Below are 18,345 nucleotides of genomic sequence, written 5' to 3'. Positions count from 1 at the left end.
AGATGCAGATTTTCTCCAAAGACTTGCATCAGATGAGGAAAATCCGCAAGCAAAAAAAAGGCATTTGCATTCTTAATACATTTCTGTAATGGAAACACATCAAAAACGCATATGATCCCCGCACAGGACTGTATTAATAAAGTTTTAGAAATCCAAATACAAGGAATTATAAAAAAAACTAAGCAACTTTGTTTACAACATGACATACAAACAAGACAGAAAAGAAAAATGCAGCATCAATAACACGATAAAACGCAAGTAACTTAATTTCCTTACTAAAAAATCTGCAACATCAAGAATTCACCAAAAGCTTATCGTGGGAAAGTAGCCTAAAGGTACCTTCACACGAAACGACTTTGTAACGATATCGCTAGCGATCCGTGACGTTGCAGCGTCCTGGCTAGCGATATCGTTTAGTTTGACACGCAGCAGCGATCAGGATCCTGCTGTGATGTCGCTGGTCGCTGAATAAAGTTCAGAACTTTATTTGGTCGTCCGATCGCCGTGTATCGTTGTGTTTGAAAGCAAAAGCAACGATACCAGCGATATTTTACACTGGTAACCAGGGTAAACATCGGGTTACTAAGCGCAGGGCTGCGCTTAGTAACCCGATGTTTACCCTGGTTACCAGCGTAAAATGTAAAAAAAACAAACAGTACATACTTACATGCGTCCCCCGCCGTCCGCTTCCCACACTGACTGAGCGCCGCAAAGTGAAAGCACAGCACAGCGGTGACGTCACCGCTGTGCCCTGCTACTGCCGGCGCTCACACAGTGCAGGAAGCGGACGCCGGGGGACGCATGTAAGTATGTACTGTTTGTTTTTTTTACATTTTACGCTGGTAACCAGGGTAAACATCGGGTTACTAAGCGCGGCCCTGCGCTTAGCAACCCGATGTTTACCCTGGTTACCCGGGGACCTCGGCATCGTCGGTCGCTGGAGAGCGGTCTGTGTGACAGGTCTCCAGCGACCAAACAGCGACGCTGCAGCGATCGGCATCGTTGTCGCTATCGCTGCAGCGTCGCTTCGTGTGAAGGTACCTTAAAGCTCAGCAGAAGTTCTGCTGTAACACATTTAGCTTTCGGGGGTTTGTTATGATTCTACACTGCCATCACTGTAGTTAAAGTGAGATAATAAGGCATTTCTACAAGATCTGGACATGATAGTGGACTAGAAGACCTGCTCTGAAAACAGCCGATGTTGAGAGCTGGTGATTTTTCAGGATTTATAACAAAAGCTTGTCAGAAGCAGAAGGGGGAAAAAAAAGGTATGGCTGGTATGTTATGAGTTAACTCCTCTACTGGAATGTAACTGCTGCGCACTCTCAGCTCAAGGTTCTGGGAGGGACTGGTGGCTGAACTTCATGGAAATCAGCTGTACATTAGGAAAGATACAAGCGCTCATTGTAGTTGAATGCCAACAGATAGAAAAAGCAATTCAATTGTAACTTTATTTTCACACTATCGAATTACAGAAATTTAGTAACTTGAGAATACCCCTTTAATATCATTAAATTAACCAAGAATTACATAGAAATATAATGATAAATTAAAGGGAAATATCAAAAGCTCAAAACCACAGCGTTAGGGATTTCAGCTGATTATACTCTACCAAATATTAACACCTAGAAAACCTATAAACTGCTCAGTATGAGGCACTTAGCTAGGTAAAGGTTCTCTCTAGTGTTGTGAATTCAAAATAATAGTGCAAACCACAAGCAGGGAAACACTCTTATTTACTCCACAGATTCCTATATTGGGAACAAAAGAAAAGAAAAAACAAGAGAGGCTACTAATTGTGAGGGGCTGGCAGTTCCTTTTGCATCAAAAGCAAAACTGTATCCTACTTAACAGAATAAGCTCTTTGAAACTGAATATCAACATTTTTAAAACCACCTTCCATAAAAATGGCAGTAACGTCGTGTCTCCTCAGCCTAATCCGAGATTCACCTTTCCTGCTTCTTACAGGGTGTTGCCCTTTTACAAATTATATATAGAAAATTAGCAATCTCTCCACAAAGTAAAAAAAACACAGGTAAAGATATTGGTAATCCTGTAAATAATACATATGGTATTTCAATTCTCATATCTGTATTATTGGTACTGTTTAGATTTCAGGGAAATTGTATTTGTTTTTTGACAATTGGTCTAGTTTGACTCAAGTATTTTATACTTTGTTTCAATTATCCCCTATGGGGAATCTTTTGATATATCCATATTAGATTTTTATATATGTTCAAGTGATGAGACCCGAACTTTCAGCAAGCTTTACATAAATCAGTATTAAAGGTGAATATAAGAAACTTTATAATATAACTTATGAGAGAAACCTTCTTCCTTCCCCACATATCAGTTGCATCTTCCTCTCCCCCTTGCTCTTCTGAAAAATTGTGCTGAGCTTTCTAGCAAGTCTTTTACCTCAATCCAGCAGTAGATTCATATCATAAATGCTGTGTAATTTCATCCACGCTGCTGTTTGTCTGTGTGCTAAAAAAGGAAAGCACAGCAGGAATTCCTCTCTGTGAGCTGTGCTTTGTATGGGAGACGCCATAGCAGAATATCTCTTCCCAGCAGCTCATGAGTCAATTGCAAATTAGAGCTGTATCCTGCCTTTTCAGCAGTTTTCCCCTCTGTAGACTACAATATTATAGCCAGTTCTATTGCTCACATACTCACTCAGAAACGTTATACTGAAAAGATGCTTGAAAGTATGGTTTCCCTTTAATGATTTAATGGTATTGAGAGTCAGATAATAAGAATCATAATTTAATCTCATGTTTCATAAGAGATAACCATTAAATAGTATGAATTTATTGGAAAAAATTAGGATTTAAAGATGAAATCAGAAGGAGCCCATACCCCCAGAAGAAGCTTTAAAGGTGAAACTCCCATTTCATGAATGAGGTTTTGAAGATTTTTCATATATTGTTGTAAAGAGCCTATTTCGTGAGTAGATACAAAAGGGAACTGCACTACTTTACTAATAGGTGGACACTGTTTTTTTTTTTTAATTTTCCTTGTTCCGGATATGGGAATCAGTGGAGTAGAGAGAAAAGTGTGAGGATCAGTGAATTGGAAATGTTTACCTGTTAGTTCTTTGCTGTAGACAATATAAACATCTCGTGACACACCTATGTAAGTGCATGGATTTTCTAGTTGCACATACAGTGCAAATACAGTTTTTCTTTCTGAAGATTAAAAAGAAGCAGACTGAAATGCAATAAATACTCATGTAAAAAAAAGACAAACATTTTCATGCAGCATTATGTATACAGCAGCCATATGAAAAAACAAACAAAACATGACTATCTTCTTCTTGTAGCTAGATGCTCCCTTGCTGAAGACGTAAGTCCAACCATAGCTTCACTGGCCTCCCAAAGCTTTTTGGCAATACCAGCGTCCTTAACAAAAGGGCGTAGCTTGCAGGGCTTACAGTCTGAGAAGTAGCCGCCATTGTGATGGAGAATGTCATCAGATATAGCACAGTATATAACAGTTTGGGACGCTGCTTGGCATGAAATGAAGAACACCGATGTGATGACATACATCACTATGCGGAACAGAATTGAGAATTGGGAGGTCCAATCGCCGGCCACATAACCTGCAAAAAAGAAGGAGACAGTTTAGCATGCTCATAGATGACTATCTGTCCTTTACTTGTAAACTGCTGCCCATTAATGTGTATGGCGGCTGACAGATTTCACAGGCAGAAAAAAAAAAAGATTTACTCATGTTCTAAGGGAGATAAGCACCTATTAAAGAAGACCTGTCACCAAATTATTTCTTGCTGAACTGGACACATGATGTAATAGTGGCTGCAGAGCAGAATCTTTTCGTTTTTTAGTTTCACCTCTCTATTCCGAAGATATTGACAATCAAAGTATTTGGCAGCTAATAAGTTAATTTTTGACAAGTCCAAGAGGCTGTTATCAGAGTTTACACAGGTGCGTGCACTTCATTCCCCTGTATGACACTGACCAATCATAAGCAGGCAGTAATACTCACGGGAATGCAGATCCAGCCCCTAGTATAGCTTAGAACAGGCTACTCCTGTATGAGGCGTATAATGACGCTTACCTGATCTCACCACAAAACAACTGAAGACAGGCAACGTTGGGAGAGAGGGGCAATACAGCAGAAGTGACAGTGTTATTACAGGAGGAGAAGAGTTTGTAAAGTCACAACGCTACACTCAGCTGTACGATCCCTACCCCTATATAAATAGGAAGGAGATGATCGCTCAAAGGTGTCAGTATCACACCTATGTTTATTGTGCTCATAGCAACTTGTAATCAGGAGGACTTTCTGTTATTACATGCCTCAGAGGGAGAAACCTCCTCTAAGCTATGGTGGGGGCATGCTCTTCTTTCTCTTTATTGCTGCCTGCTTATGATTGGTCATCATAATACAGGGTGAAGGAGTACATGCTCCTAGTGAAAAATCTGGTAACACCCACTTAGGCTTCTTTCACACTTCAGTTGTTTGGCATCAGTCACTTCCGACACAATCCGTCACAATTGTTCAGAAAACGGTTCCAACGGATCCGTTTTTTTGACGGATCCATTACTTGGGGGTTGTCTGGGAAAAGTATCTACTTTTTGGAGCATGCGCAATTGAAAAAACGGATTGGGGCGACGGATCAGCCGAAATGACGGTCGTGACGGATCCGTCGCCCATTCTATGGAATGACGGACGCGACGGATCCGCTGCGAACCGTTATTTTGGCGTTGACAAAAAACGTTTCAATGTCTGTCTATATCTAGACAACGTCCGCCAAATTTCGACGGATCCGTCGCATGACGGATGGAACTGACGACCATTCGTCACAATCCGTCGACAATGCAAGTCTATGGGAAAATAACGGATCCGCCAAAAAAAAATGACGGATCCGTTATTTGAGGAAACTGGCGGTTTTAGACTGACGCCAAAAAACTGAAGTGTGAAAGAGGCCTTAGACGTAAGGAGAATTAACTCACTTGCTGCCAAATACTTTGACTGCTAATACCTCCAGAATGGAAAGGCAAAAAAAAATAAAGTTTCATTCTGCTTTGCAGCCACTTTTGCATCATAAGTCCAGTGTAACATGAGGTGAAAGATCCTCTTTAGGAAGCTTAATGAAACGTGCACGTGTATAGAGGAGTCAGGAGGGATAACTTCTGGTCTACAGCTATCTAAACTGTATGGCTAGCTTTACTAACATACATGCATACAGACGGCTTGGAGGATAACTAGGATTGGAGAACACAGGATTTTCATGTAGTATATAACAATGAAAACAGCACTGGTCTGTAAACATTGAGGCTTCTGACCTTTATGGTCATGTTTTGTTACTTAGGTGTGCACACTGTTGTCTGAAAAGCATTTTCTTTTAGAATTTAAATAAACCTGTTTGGCTCTTTACTATTTCAGCAAAATCATTGAACCCGTTAGGCTTCTACAGCCTCTATGTATTGCAGTACATAGATAGCAGCCAGAAGAATGAGTTAACAGTAAAATCCAGAAGTAAAGACAGAAGAATTTGTATTGCTTCTCTCTAGTCTCCTGCACAAGCTTTTAAGATGGCATATTACACATGAAAGTGTGAACTTGGGCTGAATTCAGACGTTGGTGACACTACATGGACTGCATTACAGTATATATATGATTATTATAATATAATCATCATAATCATATAATATATTAATTATTATTACTGAAAGAAAAATGACTTCCCAGTATAGATGTCTCATGTATAACAGGACTAACAGACATCAGTCACATAAATGGTCATTGTGCTGGCGACAGGTTCTAGATATGTACGGTTTTTAAGACCGGAAAAATAACTGATGGCTGGAACCATAAATCAGGCACCATAGGTACTAAGAGGGAACAACATTAGAAACCTGACCTGGGTGAACGGCACACGCGGTGACTCCATGCCTCTCCATCTGCCGTGCTATCTCCTGGGTAAAGTAGACATTTGCCAGCTTGCTCCGGCAGTAGGTGAACAGTGGCACAATGTTGTAGTTTAAGTCAGCGAAGTCCAGCTTCTGATACTTGTGAACGTTAGACGTGATGTTAACAATCCGGCTTGGAGGACAACTTTTTAACCGTTCTAGCAAGAGATTGGTGAGAAGGAAAGGACCCAAGTGGTTGACCCCGAAGCACATGCTGAACCCGTCATCTGTCCAGGCCAACACTGCTGGCACACCTGTCAATTACAAGACGTTAGTTAAGATCATAAAATACAATCAGAGACAAAGTCAAAACAGTAAAAGTAATATTCATTACATAAAAAAAAAAATATGTTTGTTTTTTGTAACATATAGCAACGGTATCTTAGATATTTAAGACAAAGAAAGTACAAAACTTTCAGCTGGGTAGCAGAGAAAAAGCATACTTGGCTTCCCACTAAACACACAGGACAGGTGAAAAATACACAGTCACTGGGGGTTCAACAACTGGAATGTCTACCAGTCTAGAGAATGAACACCCCAAAGTCCAGGGTGCATCCTTAACCAAAGCTCCATATACTTCTATGGGACTGACAGAATGGCTCTTACACACACACTAATTCTTTGTGACACCTGTTCTAGAGGTCAGTGGGGGTCCCATCTATCCTGCGATTTGTGACAATTGTATTAAAGGGAATCTGTCATTCCAAAATTCGCCTATAAGCTAAGGCCACTGGCATCAGGGCTTATCTACAGCATTCTGGAATGCTGTAGATAAGACCCCGATGTCACCTGAAAGATAAGAAAAACAGGTTATATTATACTCACCCAGGGGTGGTCCCGCTGCTGTCCGGTGCAATGGGCATCGCGGTCTGACTCCGGCGCCTCCCATCTTCATGCGATGACGTTCTCTTCTTTTCTTCCTGCCATGGCTCCTGCGCAGCCGTAATTTGTACTGCAGTGAGCAGGCGCCGGGAAAGGACAGAGAGGCACCGGGACCGCCCCTGGGTGAGTATAATGTAACTTATTTTTCTTCTCTTTCAGGTGACAACGGGGGATTATCTACAGCATTACAGAATGCTGTAGATAAGCCCCTGATGCCGGTGGCCACAGCTTATAGGCGAATTTTGGGGTGACAGATCCCCTTTAAAAGGAATCTGTCAGTAGGATCAAGCCTCCTAAGCCATCTATAAGGACAAGTAGGTCATAGGAAGCTGAACAAAATTATACATGGATATCTGTAAGCATTGGCAACTCTTAGGTTCTCCTAGATCAAATGTCTCTTAACCCCTTAAAGACAGCCGATACGGATTAAAACGGCAGTCGTTAAGGGGCCTTATCCCCTCACTGCTGTTCTAAAATGGAGATGGAGAATAAAGGCATATCGCCACACAGCAGCGGTGATTCCCGCAGGTGTCAGCTGTACATGACAGCTAACACCCTGCAGTATCGAAGCCGGACGGTTTTGCGACTGATCGGGGCCGATTAAGCCCTTAAATACCATTGTCAATTGCGACAGCGGTATTTACTTTGTTACCAGGGGGTCACAAGACCCCCTAGTAACCACTGGACCCCCACGATGAGAATTGCGGGTCCCGATGGTTACCACGTTACCCTGAGGTCATGTGATGACCCTAGAGTACGCTGGTCTGTGAGATCCAGTTATGAATTGGTTCTTACAGGCTGGCTGACTATTTGTTATTAACATGTGCTCTACACTAGTATTTTTATTCCCTAATAGATGATTAACTTTCTATCATTTGTAAAAATGTTATGTATATATAAAAAATGGGACAAAGCAAAGGATAAATACATGCTTTTCAAATAAAAAAATAAACAAGCAAGAAAAAAATACCTTGCGTTAAAACCAATGTATGGGTTGCAATGAGTACTACTTGTGATTGTTTTGCTGTTACCTATAGTTCTGCTGCTTCCCTCATATCACTGAAAACACCAAGAATCCCGTGAACACGATGGATGATGTGTCCTTATGGTCGGGGCAGAAGCAGCGCAGCAATGTAGGAGCCGGAGGTCACTGCAACCAATCATCTAGCCCCATCTAGTGGCCATGTGTGGTATTGAAGCACATTACTGTCATTTGTAACTACAGCGCACCTCATTTAAATGCCAGTAATTAGTCAGATTCATACATGTAAGGAGGGCAGAGAAAACAGAAAACAATGGCTACTTTAATGGATAATGCAGCTGTGGGTCATTAGACTTGTAATGGTGCAAAAGGGGTGCGGCGCAGTCGCCAGACCACCCTTTTATACGGTTTATCTATAAAGTCACTCTCACAATGTAAACAATATATTCTAATGTCGATCAATCAGCCAACAGGCACCATGTGGTCACTGTTGGATCATGATGCCCCTTGGCCAAAAAGGTAACATTCGAGGACAAGGAGACGGTTAGGATTGGTGTCCCATACTATATCCCATGCCGTTTAGCAATGGTCATTTACAGAGTCTATTTTTGGGTAATGACGCTTTTTGCAAGGATCTACAAGAATGCCAACAATACTAGGGTTCATCCATAACTACACACATAGCTGCTGTCACCACACTGAAGACTCGTGATCACAGCGAGATATGGAGGCCAGTGTCATTTCTTCACACCCTTACTGAATGGGAAAAGGAGGGCCCTGAGCACATCACATCTGGAGATCTGCTGTATGTGCACATTTTCTGAGCAAACATTTCCTCTACCTTATATCTGGATCCTAATCCTCCTCTGGACCAGAGAAGATGTGGAGGAAGCGGACCTCCTGAATGTGATGAGAAAGGGGAAGATGAATGATGCCCCTTCTGCACTGCCGGGCTGTCCATGGAAGCCCATAGATCAGCATGGCAGTACAGAGCTGGGATGGGAATATCATGTAGATTCACCTCGTCCCCATTCCTGTTTCCTCGGTCATTGCACATTGTGCCACTTACCGTCGTTGTTAATAAGAATGTCTAGGCGGCTCTCATTCTTCAGAAACTCCTTACAGAAGTTGCGGATGCTTTGCAGGTCCGCCAGGTTGAGATTCCAGAAGCGGACATTCATGCTGCCACTTTCTCTTTTGATGTGTCGTAGAGCTGCTTCCCCTTTCTGGTCATCATGACTTGTGATATGGACACGTGCGCCACGTCTTGCCAGAGAGATGGCGGTCTCCTTCCCGATTCCTGATGCCCCACCTAATGTTTAACGAGACAATGAGTCCAATGAGAACCTAGTGGCATGGCTACCTGTATAAAAATGTAGAAACTGCCAGCATGTTTTTGCTATGTAATCTGAAATTTCATAGCAGCAAGATGTAGGGCAAGCGAGCCTGATTCTAGTGATGTGTCACTTACTAAGCTGTAGGTTCCTGCTTCAATAAAATCAGTGTTTTATTAGCAGGAGATTATCACTGCAGAAATACATCTCTTGTGCCTCCTAATAACCCCACCCTCACCACTGATTGGCAGCTTTCTGCCTATGCACAGTGTACACAAACTGCCAAGCGATGGTGTGGGCGGTGTTAAAGCCTGTATTATGGACCAGGCCTGAACTCTGGATTTTCAATTTTGATGGCTTTAGGAGATAAAATCTCACAGTACTACCTGAGGGCCAATACTTAAGAGGTTGGGGAACATAACTTGCTTTGGAGATTTGCATTCTGAAGAACTGTAGATGCTAATCAGATGGAAAGGAATCCGACTTCACCACTGTCACACAACAAGCTTGTCTCCAATAATGATCATCAGAATTGTGAAAGTAGATCTGGAGGAGAACGCCGGCTGTGCTAACGATCAGTGCAAGATGTCACCAATTTTGTAAGGAAATCTATTTCTAAAGGTTCTAGTGACATGAAATTCTCGCTAGATGTCGGTGACAACCCAGCCAATCCACAATTGTCAGTAGCTCTTCACTCAGACTATGAGTCCAGATTGGCTCATGTTACTTTCAGTGAATTCGGTCCATAGAATGATGCACAAGATGAATAGAGATCTGCAGTTTTGACACTTTGGCCCTGCACGACTGCTGATCGGCTTCCAACAAGGAAACAAGTGAAAACGACATTGAAGAAACATCTTCCAGTCTCCTCTTGTTTTAGGAGTGGAACAGAAATTCAGCATGTTGTTAAAGAACCTGCGGCAAGCAGGGCCTGGTGTCCAGGAGACGTCCCTTCCCCTGTTGGGGTAAAGTAGAGTGGCACAATAGTACCGGCCCGCCAAGAGGCACAAAGAGCTTCGTTTCCTTTTTAAAACGGGGCTACTTACATCTCTGTCAGCGCTAATTCATTCACAGGCATCGATCGCAACGTTCCGCTGGACACAAGCCCCACTTGGAAAAAGTTTTGGTCACTTGGCATCGGTGGGGACTAGAGTGGCCAAATCCCAGCATGGCCTTCTACACACACACGCTCCAGGAGCATGTGCCAGGCAGTGAGAGGCTTTAATAAGAGATGACAACTGTATAGAGATTAGGCCACGCGGATAATTAAGAGATCATTTACTAACATTCTCTGTAAGTGGATTAAAGGCAAATTAATATGTTGCCAATACTGATGATAATGAGTATCACAGAGTCGTGGTCAAAGTAAGTCTGACCAGGAGGCATCTGGAATGCAAAGCTATGTGAAAACCCCCCTATAACCGCCAGGGGATTTACTGCAGATATCACTTCACAATACTATTCTACATTTATTGCATTAAATCAGGATATTTACTGCCGAACTGGACAAAAAAAAAAAAACAGTAGAAGAAAAGGCTAAAGTGCCGCCTATACAATTCAGATGGGCAACTAATGAAGACACTAGGATCAGATGGGTGCTGCCGTCTACATCCGATCCTGACTGTATACATAGAGGTACTTATACAACTATTTCGATCCAATAAGGGTCGAACACCAAAGAGATCCTTTAAAAGAGTAATATTTTATTAAGCAATTTTTTAAAAAAGACATAAAAAGCAGAACAATTCACAGAAAGGGAAGCTGCTGAAATCCAGACCCCAAGTGAACAATTATAATAGCAATAATATCTAAATAACACCTGAGCAATGTCAATATCAAAAAAATGGACAATGATTCGGTAGACACAATATCCGTAGAAAAAAAGGATTCCAATAAGTGTTATCTCATCATGCTCTAGATTTTTTACATATAGTCAGTTGACAAATATATATAAAGATATGGAGAAAATACCCTAACTGGGTTATAACTAACCATAAAAAATTGTTATCTTAATATATTGCTCCATTCATATTGTGATATAGACACTGACACATATAATAATATATTGTTTTAAAGTCCCGATGATAGCAGTTAGCGTAAATTAATATCCTAATTGTTTATGGACAAGTTTGTTGAAAAAATATGTATCTATGTCACTGGCAGATATAAATGGATACTAGTATTCAATGTGCTCGTATCACTAGTGAAGCAAAATGTATATTTAACAGCGAGCAAAAGTAAGAACACCCAATTTATACCGCCCTATATGCGTACTATAGTAAACTTGCCATTAGGGAGTAAATATAATGCCACTGCAGAGCAGATATTAAATAAAAATAAGGTAAATACCTATATCTCGGGGCTTTGTAGAAGAAGCTGGTGGCGAAACGCGCGTCGGGGTGAGGGGACGCTGCTGTTTGGATCCAGATCTACAAAGCCCCGAGATATAGGTATTTACCTTATTTTTATTTAATATCTGCTCTGCAGTGGCATTATATTTACTCCCTAATGGCAAGTTTACTATAGTACGCATATAGGGCGGTATAAATTGGGTGTTCTTACTTTTGCTCGCTGTTAAATATACATTTTGCTTCACTAGTGATACGAGCACATTGAATACTAGTATCCATTTATATCCGCCAGTGACATAGATACATATTTTTTCAACAAACTTGCCCATAAACAATTAGGATATTAATTTACGCTAACTGCTATCATCGGGACTTTAAAACAATATATTATTATATGTGTCAGTGTCTATATCACAATATGAATGGAGCAATATATTAAGATAACAATTTTTTATGGTTAGTTATAACCCAGTTAGGGTATTTTCTCCATATCTTTATATATATTTGTCAACTGACTATATGTAAAAAATCTAGAGCATGATGAGATAACACTTATTGGAATCCTTTTTTTCTACGGATATTGTGTCTACCGAATCATTGTCCATTTTTTTTATATTGACATTGCTCAGGTGTTATTTAGATATTATTGCTATTATAATTGTTCACTTGGGGTCTGGATTTCAGCAGCTTCCCTTTCTGTGAATTGTTCTGCTTTTTATGTCTTTTTTAAAAAATAGCTTAATAAAATATTACTCTTTTAAAGGATCTCTTTGGTGTTCGACCCTTATTGGATCGAAATAGTTGTATAAGTATAATAGGTTGAAGTGCCTTTAGAATTAATATGGTGGACCTTTTGTTGTAAATGTATACATAGAGGACTGGATCTCATTACACTGCTTTGTGTCTGTCATATCCCAAAAACATATTATCCTGCAGATATGGAGTCAATCTGCAGATTAATAGTGTTCTAAAGCTGAGCGGCTGCTGCACTGAAAGCCCCGCTACCGGGACTAGGAAACTAACTTTATTCCTCCGCCTAGCCTCTGGCTTTCAGTCACAGAGGCGCGGCGGAAGCATCTTCAGTCACCAATCAGTATACAGTGAGCGGCAGATGTAACCACGCCCCACACTATGACTGACAGCTCGCTCAGCAAATACAGATCCGGCTCTCAGTCAGTTCCACGTCGTGGTTACATCCTCTGCTCAATGTGTACTGGTTGGTGACTGAAGACGCCCCGCTCCAATCGTATGACTGACGGTCGGAGGCTACCAGGAATAATAAAGATAATTTCCTCCTGGTAGCGGGACTCTCAGTGCAGCAGCTGAACAGCTTTAAAACATTATTAATGTACAGACTGACCCCCATGTCTACAGGTTTTTAAACAAAAGTGGTGGCACAAGATTGCATTCGAGAGGGCACAAGCCTTGAAACCCCCCAAAATCATTGGAATTAAGAGTCACAAAGTGATTTTCCATACACAAGAGATACATACAGTTGTGCTCAAAAGTTTACATAGGCTAGTTTCACACTAGCGTTCGGCAGGGCTGCGGATGGCAGCCTTCTTCCTCAGTTAAGCTCTGCCCACTGCCACACCTCTTCCTTCAGCTCCACCTATGTCTACATGCGTCCTGCATACTATATCTTTAACATTGGGTACGCAGGCCATGCGGATGTATGCGGATACCTCCGCATGCGTCGTTTTGACGCTGTGCCGACCACAACAAAATGCAACATGTTGCGTTCTACACAGTTCAGTGCAGCGTCAAAACAACGCATGAGGAGGCATCCATAAACGTTACATTTGGAGAGAGGTCAACAAGGCCTACGGTGAAAGGAACACCATTCCTACTGTAAATCACGGAGGTGGATCGCTGATGTTTTGGGGATGTGTGAGCTACAAAGGCACAGGAAACTTGGTCAAAGTTAAAGGAAAGATGGATGCAGCACGTTATCAGCAAATACTAGAGGCAAATTTGTAATCATCAGCCTGGAAGCTGCGCATGGGACGTACTTGGACGTTCCAACATGAAAACAATCCAAAACACAAGGCCAAGTCGACCTGTCATTGGCTACAGCAGAACAAAGTGAAGGTTCTGGAGTGGCCATCTCAGTCTCCTGACCTCAATATCATTGAGCCACTCTGGGGAGATCTCAAGCGGGCAGTTCATGCTAGACAGCCCAGGAATTTACAGAAACTGGAGGCTTTTTGCCAAGGAGATTGGGCAGCTTTACCATCTGAGAAAATAGAGAACCTCATCCACAACTACCACAAAAGACTTCATGCTGTCATTGATGTTAGAGGGGGCAATACGTGTTATTAAGAAATGGGGTATGTGAACTTTTGATCAGGGTCATTTGGATGTTTTGGGTTGTCATTATGATTTAAAAAAGATAAAACACAGTAGTTTGACAATAAATGGCTTCATCCAACCACTAACCATGAGTGGAGAAAAAGTTTTGGCGTTACCATTCATATTCTCTGAAAAAAGGCCAAGAAAGCAAAAATTCTGCAGGGGTATGTAAACCTTTGAGCACAACTGTACACTTGAAACAAGTTAACAAAAAGATTAAACATGTCGGAGAGATGCACTGTCATAAAAAATGTGAGCAGAAGGCCTCTCTACATGTGTCTCTTTATGCTTTAGTTATCAGTAGGGATTCTTGGGCACCATCATTCACCATTGTCCAATTGCTGTGTTCCCAATAGATGACAATGACACCCACTATGTGCCATTTGATGGAGTTAAAGGGAACCTGTAAAGTCAGTTAATGCTATTAATGTACACATGGGTGTAATCTGCAGGTTAATAGCATTAGGATTGTGCCCAGCTAAGTATTGAAAGTGCGGCACTTTGGAGAAACTTACCTTTGTTCTTCCTGAGAGCCACCGGCTTTTAGTAATGCATGGGTGCCGATGCAGCTACAGTCAGATGTCGCCGCACTAAGAACAGCGGCTGCAAACACTTGCAAACATCTTACAACTATTAACACTGCTCCTTTTTTAAAGTATTCTTACTTTGTAGCAATTTTTCCACACTTGCACAGTAATGTATAATGTGGACAAAATTCACAATACTGGAAAATCATAACTGTTTTAGTAGTGTGATCGTTTTACCTGTTATGAGGACGGTTTTACCATCCAGTCGTTTGGGATCAAGACACAGGCGTCTGCTCCTGAAGCGTCTTCTGAGCAAAGTCAAGACTAATGCGGCCAGCACAGTGACCAACACATACATGGTTTCTTCCTGCAAGATACAAGTAAGATGGTCACCTAAGTAATAAGGAGGATGAATATTTCACATACTAGCACAAATGAATACTGTGCCAAACTGTTACTTATTGTTTTGGGTGCTTAGAACGGCCTGGAGATTCATCTGAGGCTTTTTACAAGCTCTGTTGCTGCTTTTATGGAAGACAAGTCATATATTAAAAAGCGCTGCAACCAAGAAATCCAAACAATAATGCAGATATTGGGAGCAATGATCACAATGGCCACAAACATAAAAGGTACTAAACATCAGCAGTGCCAATCCTTCAGGGAGTTTTCCACCTTTGCTTTTTCTTCCTTAACCCCTTTCTGACATTGGGTGTAATAATACGCCGATGTCGGACTTACTCCCTTTGATGTGGGTTCCGGCGGTGAGCCCACATCTTTTCCGGCACATGTCAGCTGAACAGCTATTTGCCGTTAACAGCCACGGGAGGAATCATGATCCTCCAGCGGCTGTTAACCCGTTAAATGTCAAACTCTGACAGCGACATTTAACACACGCTTCCGGCAAGCACGCCGGAAAAACGCCCATCACTGACCCCTGTCACGTGACTGCGGGTCGATGGGTTGGCATGACAACCAGAGGTCTCCTGCAGACCTCTAAGGTGGTCACTGACAGATTGCTATGCGCGCCGCTCGGTGGTCCGCACTCATAGCAAGTGAGAAAAAGTGAGTTTTTCTCACGGTGCTAGCGGGGATCTCACCGAGATCAACGCAGTTCAGCCCGGCTGGGAACGGAGCCTCAGTGACCGGACATAACCTCTATGACGTCACCCCTAGTCACTGACGCTGCATTCCCAGCAGCTCAGTCACCAGTGGTTCTCAGCCTGGAAGTTCGCATCTTGGCACCGTCCAGGTTGAAAACGGTTTATCCCCCAGACATGGATTACGGCATGGGACAGAATGACAAACAGGTATGGTATATTGTTGTTTTTTTATTTTACATTTATTACAGGAGATTGAGGGCTTCGCTGGAATTAGGCGTTTAAATAAAAATGGAAAAGCGTGTTTAGCGCTATTTCAAATAAAGGACTTTATTCTGGCTGTGTCTTTAATTACAATATAACTATAGGATTAATAATGGATAGGTGTCTTATAGACGCTTCTCCGTTACTAAGCCATGGGTTTGATGTCACCTGAAAGGTGACATCAACCCCACAAATATGAACCCCACTTGCCACCGCTACAGGGCAAGTGGGAAGAGACGGGCAAAGTGCCAGAATTGGCGCATCTAATAGATGTGCCTTTTGTGGGCAGCTGCTGGCTGCTATTTTTAGGCTGGGGGGGGTGCAATATCCATGGCCCCTTACCAGCCTGAGAATACCAGCCCCCAGCTGTCTGATTTAGCAAGGTTGGTTGTCAAACATGGGGGGGGACCCCACGCTGTTTTTTTTTTTTTAAATGTATTTACAGCGCAGGAGCAGCAGATGAATACTCCCATCCACCGCTCCTGCTCTCACTGTTATTAGCGGCAGCAAGTGTCAGATGATGGGATCAGTAGTCCCATCAGCTGACACCAGTGACCGGAGGTAAAGTTTATACCTCTGATCACAGCTGAGTGCTCCTGCTGTCTGACAGCGTGGGAACCGCGGCTCTCTGACCGGCGGGGATGATTTCACCGCCGATCAAAAGTGGTGTTTGCCGCACTGTCATGCACATGACAGTGCAGCAAACACTGGATGCTCGAGCCCCCATTCAAGTGAATGGGGTCCAGGTACTGTTCTGGTACCCAAACTTTTTGTAACTGTTAGGCTGAACCCGAACATCCAGGTGTCTGCCCATCTCTACACACTGATGGTAAAACGGACACAGAAGACACAGTGATGGTAAAAACGGGACACATGGATAACACACAAGGTAAAAATGGACATACAGATGACATACTGATGGTAGAAACGGATGGTAAAAATGAACACATGGATGACACGGATGCTATTACTCACATACGTGTTTAGACATGGCTGTGTGGATGAGGCTGTACTGCAGTTACCCACTCATACAATTATCCTCCAGAAGGCTCCAAGTCAGTGACACAAGTGGACGTACAGGACAGTCCATGGCGCTGTCACCACCCATGAGATGTCACACCACCGAGTGTATAGCAGGGACCACAGCAGAGGACATAGTAGGCCACAATTCTTTTTATATTATTAAAGTACTGTCCATCTTTCAGGACAATCTTTTCTTACTTCCATACATGTATTTCAGGCTAAAAATTATTTTTCTATTCAGGTTTCATTAAAAACGTTGCCTTCTGTATCCTCTGTGAAAGGCCGGGATCACACGAGCGTATAACACGGCCGAGTGCTAGCGGCTGTTACATCGGATGCTGTGGGCAGCGCAGAGCTGCGGTTATTTTCTCATGCCGATTCAGCAGCGAGACTCGGCTCACACACACCTCTATGGAAGCGTGTGAAGCATCGGACTGCACTCGGATGTCAGCCGAGTGCAGTCCGATATACACAGAGACTGGCCATGGAGCAGATGGAGAAATTACTTTCTCCGTCTCCTCCGCCTGTGCTCAGATTCCGGCATGCAAGAGGATCAGAGCACAGACACTCGGCTTACGCTCGCAGCAAAGCAGGAGCCGAGGGTCATTAGCGTCTCACGTCCTATAGCTGAACGCTGTCTATTGCTGGCTGCAGAATGAGGGATCTGAGAATCCTCCAGTGAGCTCATTCTAATGGGAGCCTTTGGAAGTCTTCTCTGCTCATTTATGGCTACAGACCACTTCAAAGTTAAAGGTGCAGGGCAATAAAAAGCCTGAAAACGCCAACTAGGGCAACACTTTAATAAAATGGTTGCAAAAATGGTTTTTAGCCTCAAATACATGCAACTAAGAAAAATAAAGTGTCCCCGAAAGCGACCAACCCCAGTGAGTCTCATCACACACTGCTCTGCTCCATCTCTACAGATCACCCCGCACCCATAGGAATGTCACAGGCTCCTGGTGACAGGTCGCATGGCTGCAGGGAGCACGTACTGGTCAGTCAGGCACCCACCACAAGCACAGCGCCCCGGGCAGCCGGTTACCTCACCCCCTACACAGTCACAGTCCACTAGCCGACTACCGAACTGTAGCTGCAGCAGGTCACACACTTCCGCCAATCTTCAATTCCTATTGGTTGACGCCTGACCCGCCTCTAAAGCGTAGAGCGCCTGTTTCCATAACAAGAAATGTCTCCTTCATGGGTTAGCGGCGGCCATTTTATTGAAGCCTAAACTAGCCGCGACTGCTGCCGGTATACGAAAACAAAATGGCGAACTTCAGCTATGTTCATATGATGAAGAATTTGGAGAAAGCTGAACAGCAACCGTATTAATAAACCGTCCTGTTTCCGGTGCAGGTGTCTGAGCCTCAGCAGCAAGCTCCTTGTTGTTGGTCACTGTCCCTGGCTGCCATTTTCATTCTTACATTTTTTATCCTTATACATGAGCCATAATCAAAATAAAATACAAATGGCAGTATCAGTAACGTACTTTAAAGAAGAAGTCACCCAGCGGCTCATGTATCGTTGATATGACTCTTTCCAGTTTCACGTTTTTCCTCCGCTTCATCCAGAATTAATAACTGTTATTTTCCTGTCG

The 18,345-nt window shown here is 42.8% G+C and overlaps 1 protein-coding gene across 8 annotated transcripts; it reads right to left on the bottom strand.

The window, feature by feature from the left end:
• Positions 1–1,433: 1,433 nt before the first annotated feature.
• LOC143815706 (retinol dehydrogenase 12-like) lies at positions 1,434–17,941 on the bottom strand. Of its 8 annotated transcripts, none has more exons than XM_077295252.1 (5): positions 17,760–17,939; positions 14,602–14,731; positions 8,870–9,112; positions 5,888–6,190; positions 1,434–3,601 (listed from the first exon to the last, which is right to left on the bottom strand). In XM_077295252.1, exons 2-5 carry the CDS (start codon positions 14,720–14,722, stop codon positions 3,306–3,308), a joined length of 963 nt encoding a protein of 320 aa, XP_077151367.1. In that variant the 5' UTR covers positions 14,723–14,731; positions 17,760–17,939; the 3' UTR covers positions 1,434–3,305. The 8 variants fall into 8 exon arrangements, with proteins under 8 accessions (XP_077151367.1, XP_077151376.1, XP_077151386.1 ...); XM_077295261.1 differs by having other exon boundaries at positions 1,440–3,601; positions 17,796–17,936; XM_077295271.1 differs by having other exon boundaries at positions 2,705–3,601; positions 17,791–17,902.
• Positions 17,942–18,345: the final 404 nt, after the last annotated feature.

This window comes from Ranitomeya variabilis, chromosome 1 (assembly GCF_051348905.1).
Source record: "Ranitomeya variabilis isolate aRanVar5 chromosome 1, aRanVar5.hap1, whole genome shotgun sequence".
NCBI classification, from domain to species: domain Eukaryota; kingdom Metazoa; phylum Chordata; class Amphibia; order Anura; family Dendrobatidae; genus Ranitomeya; species Ranitomeya variabilis.
The sequence above is the reverse complement of the archived record's forward strand: the minus strand, read 5'-3'. Positions and strand labels throughout refer to the sequence as shown.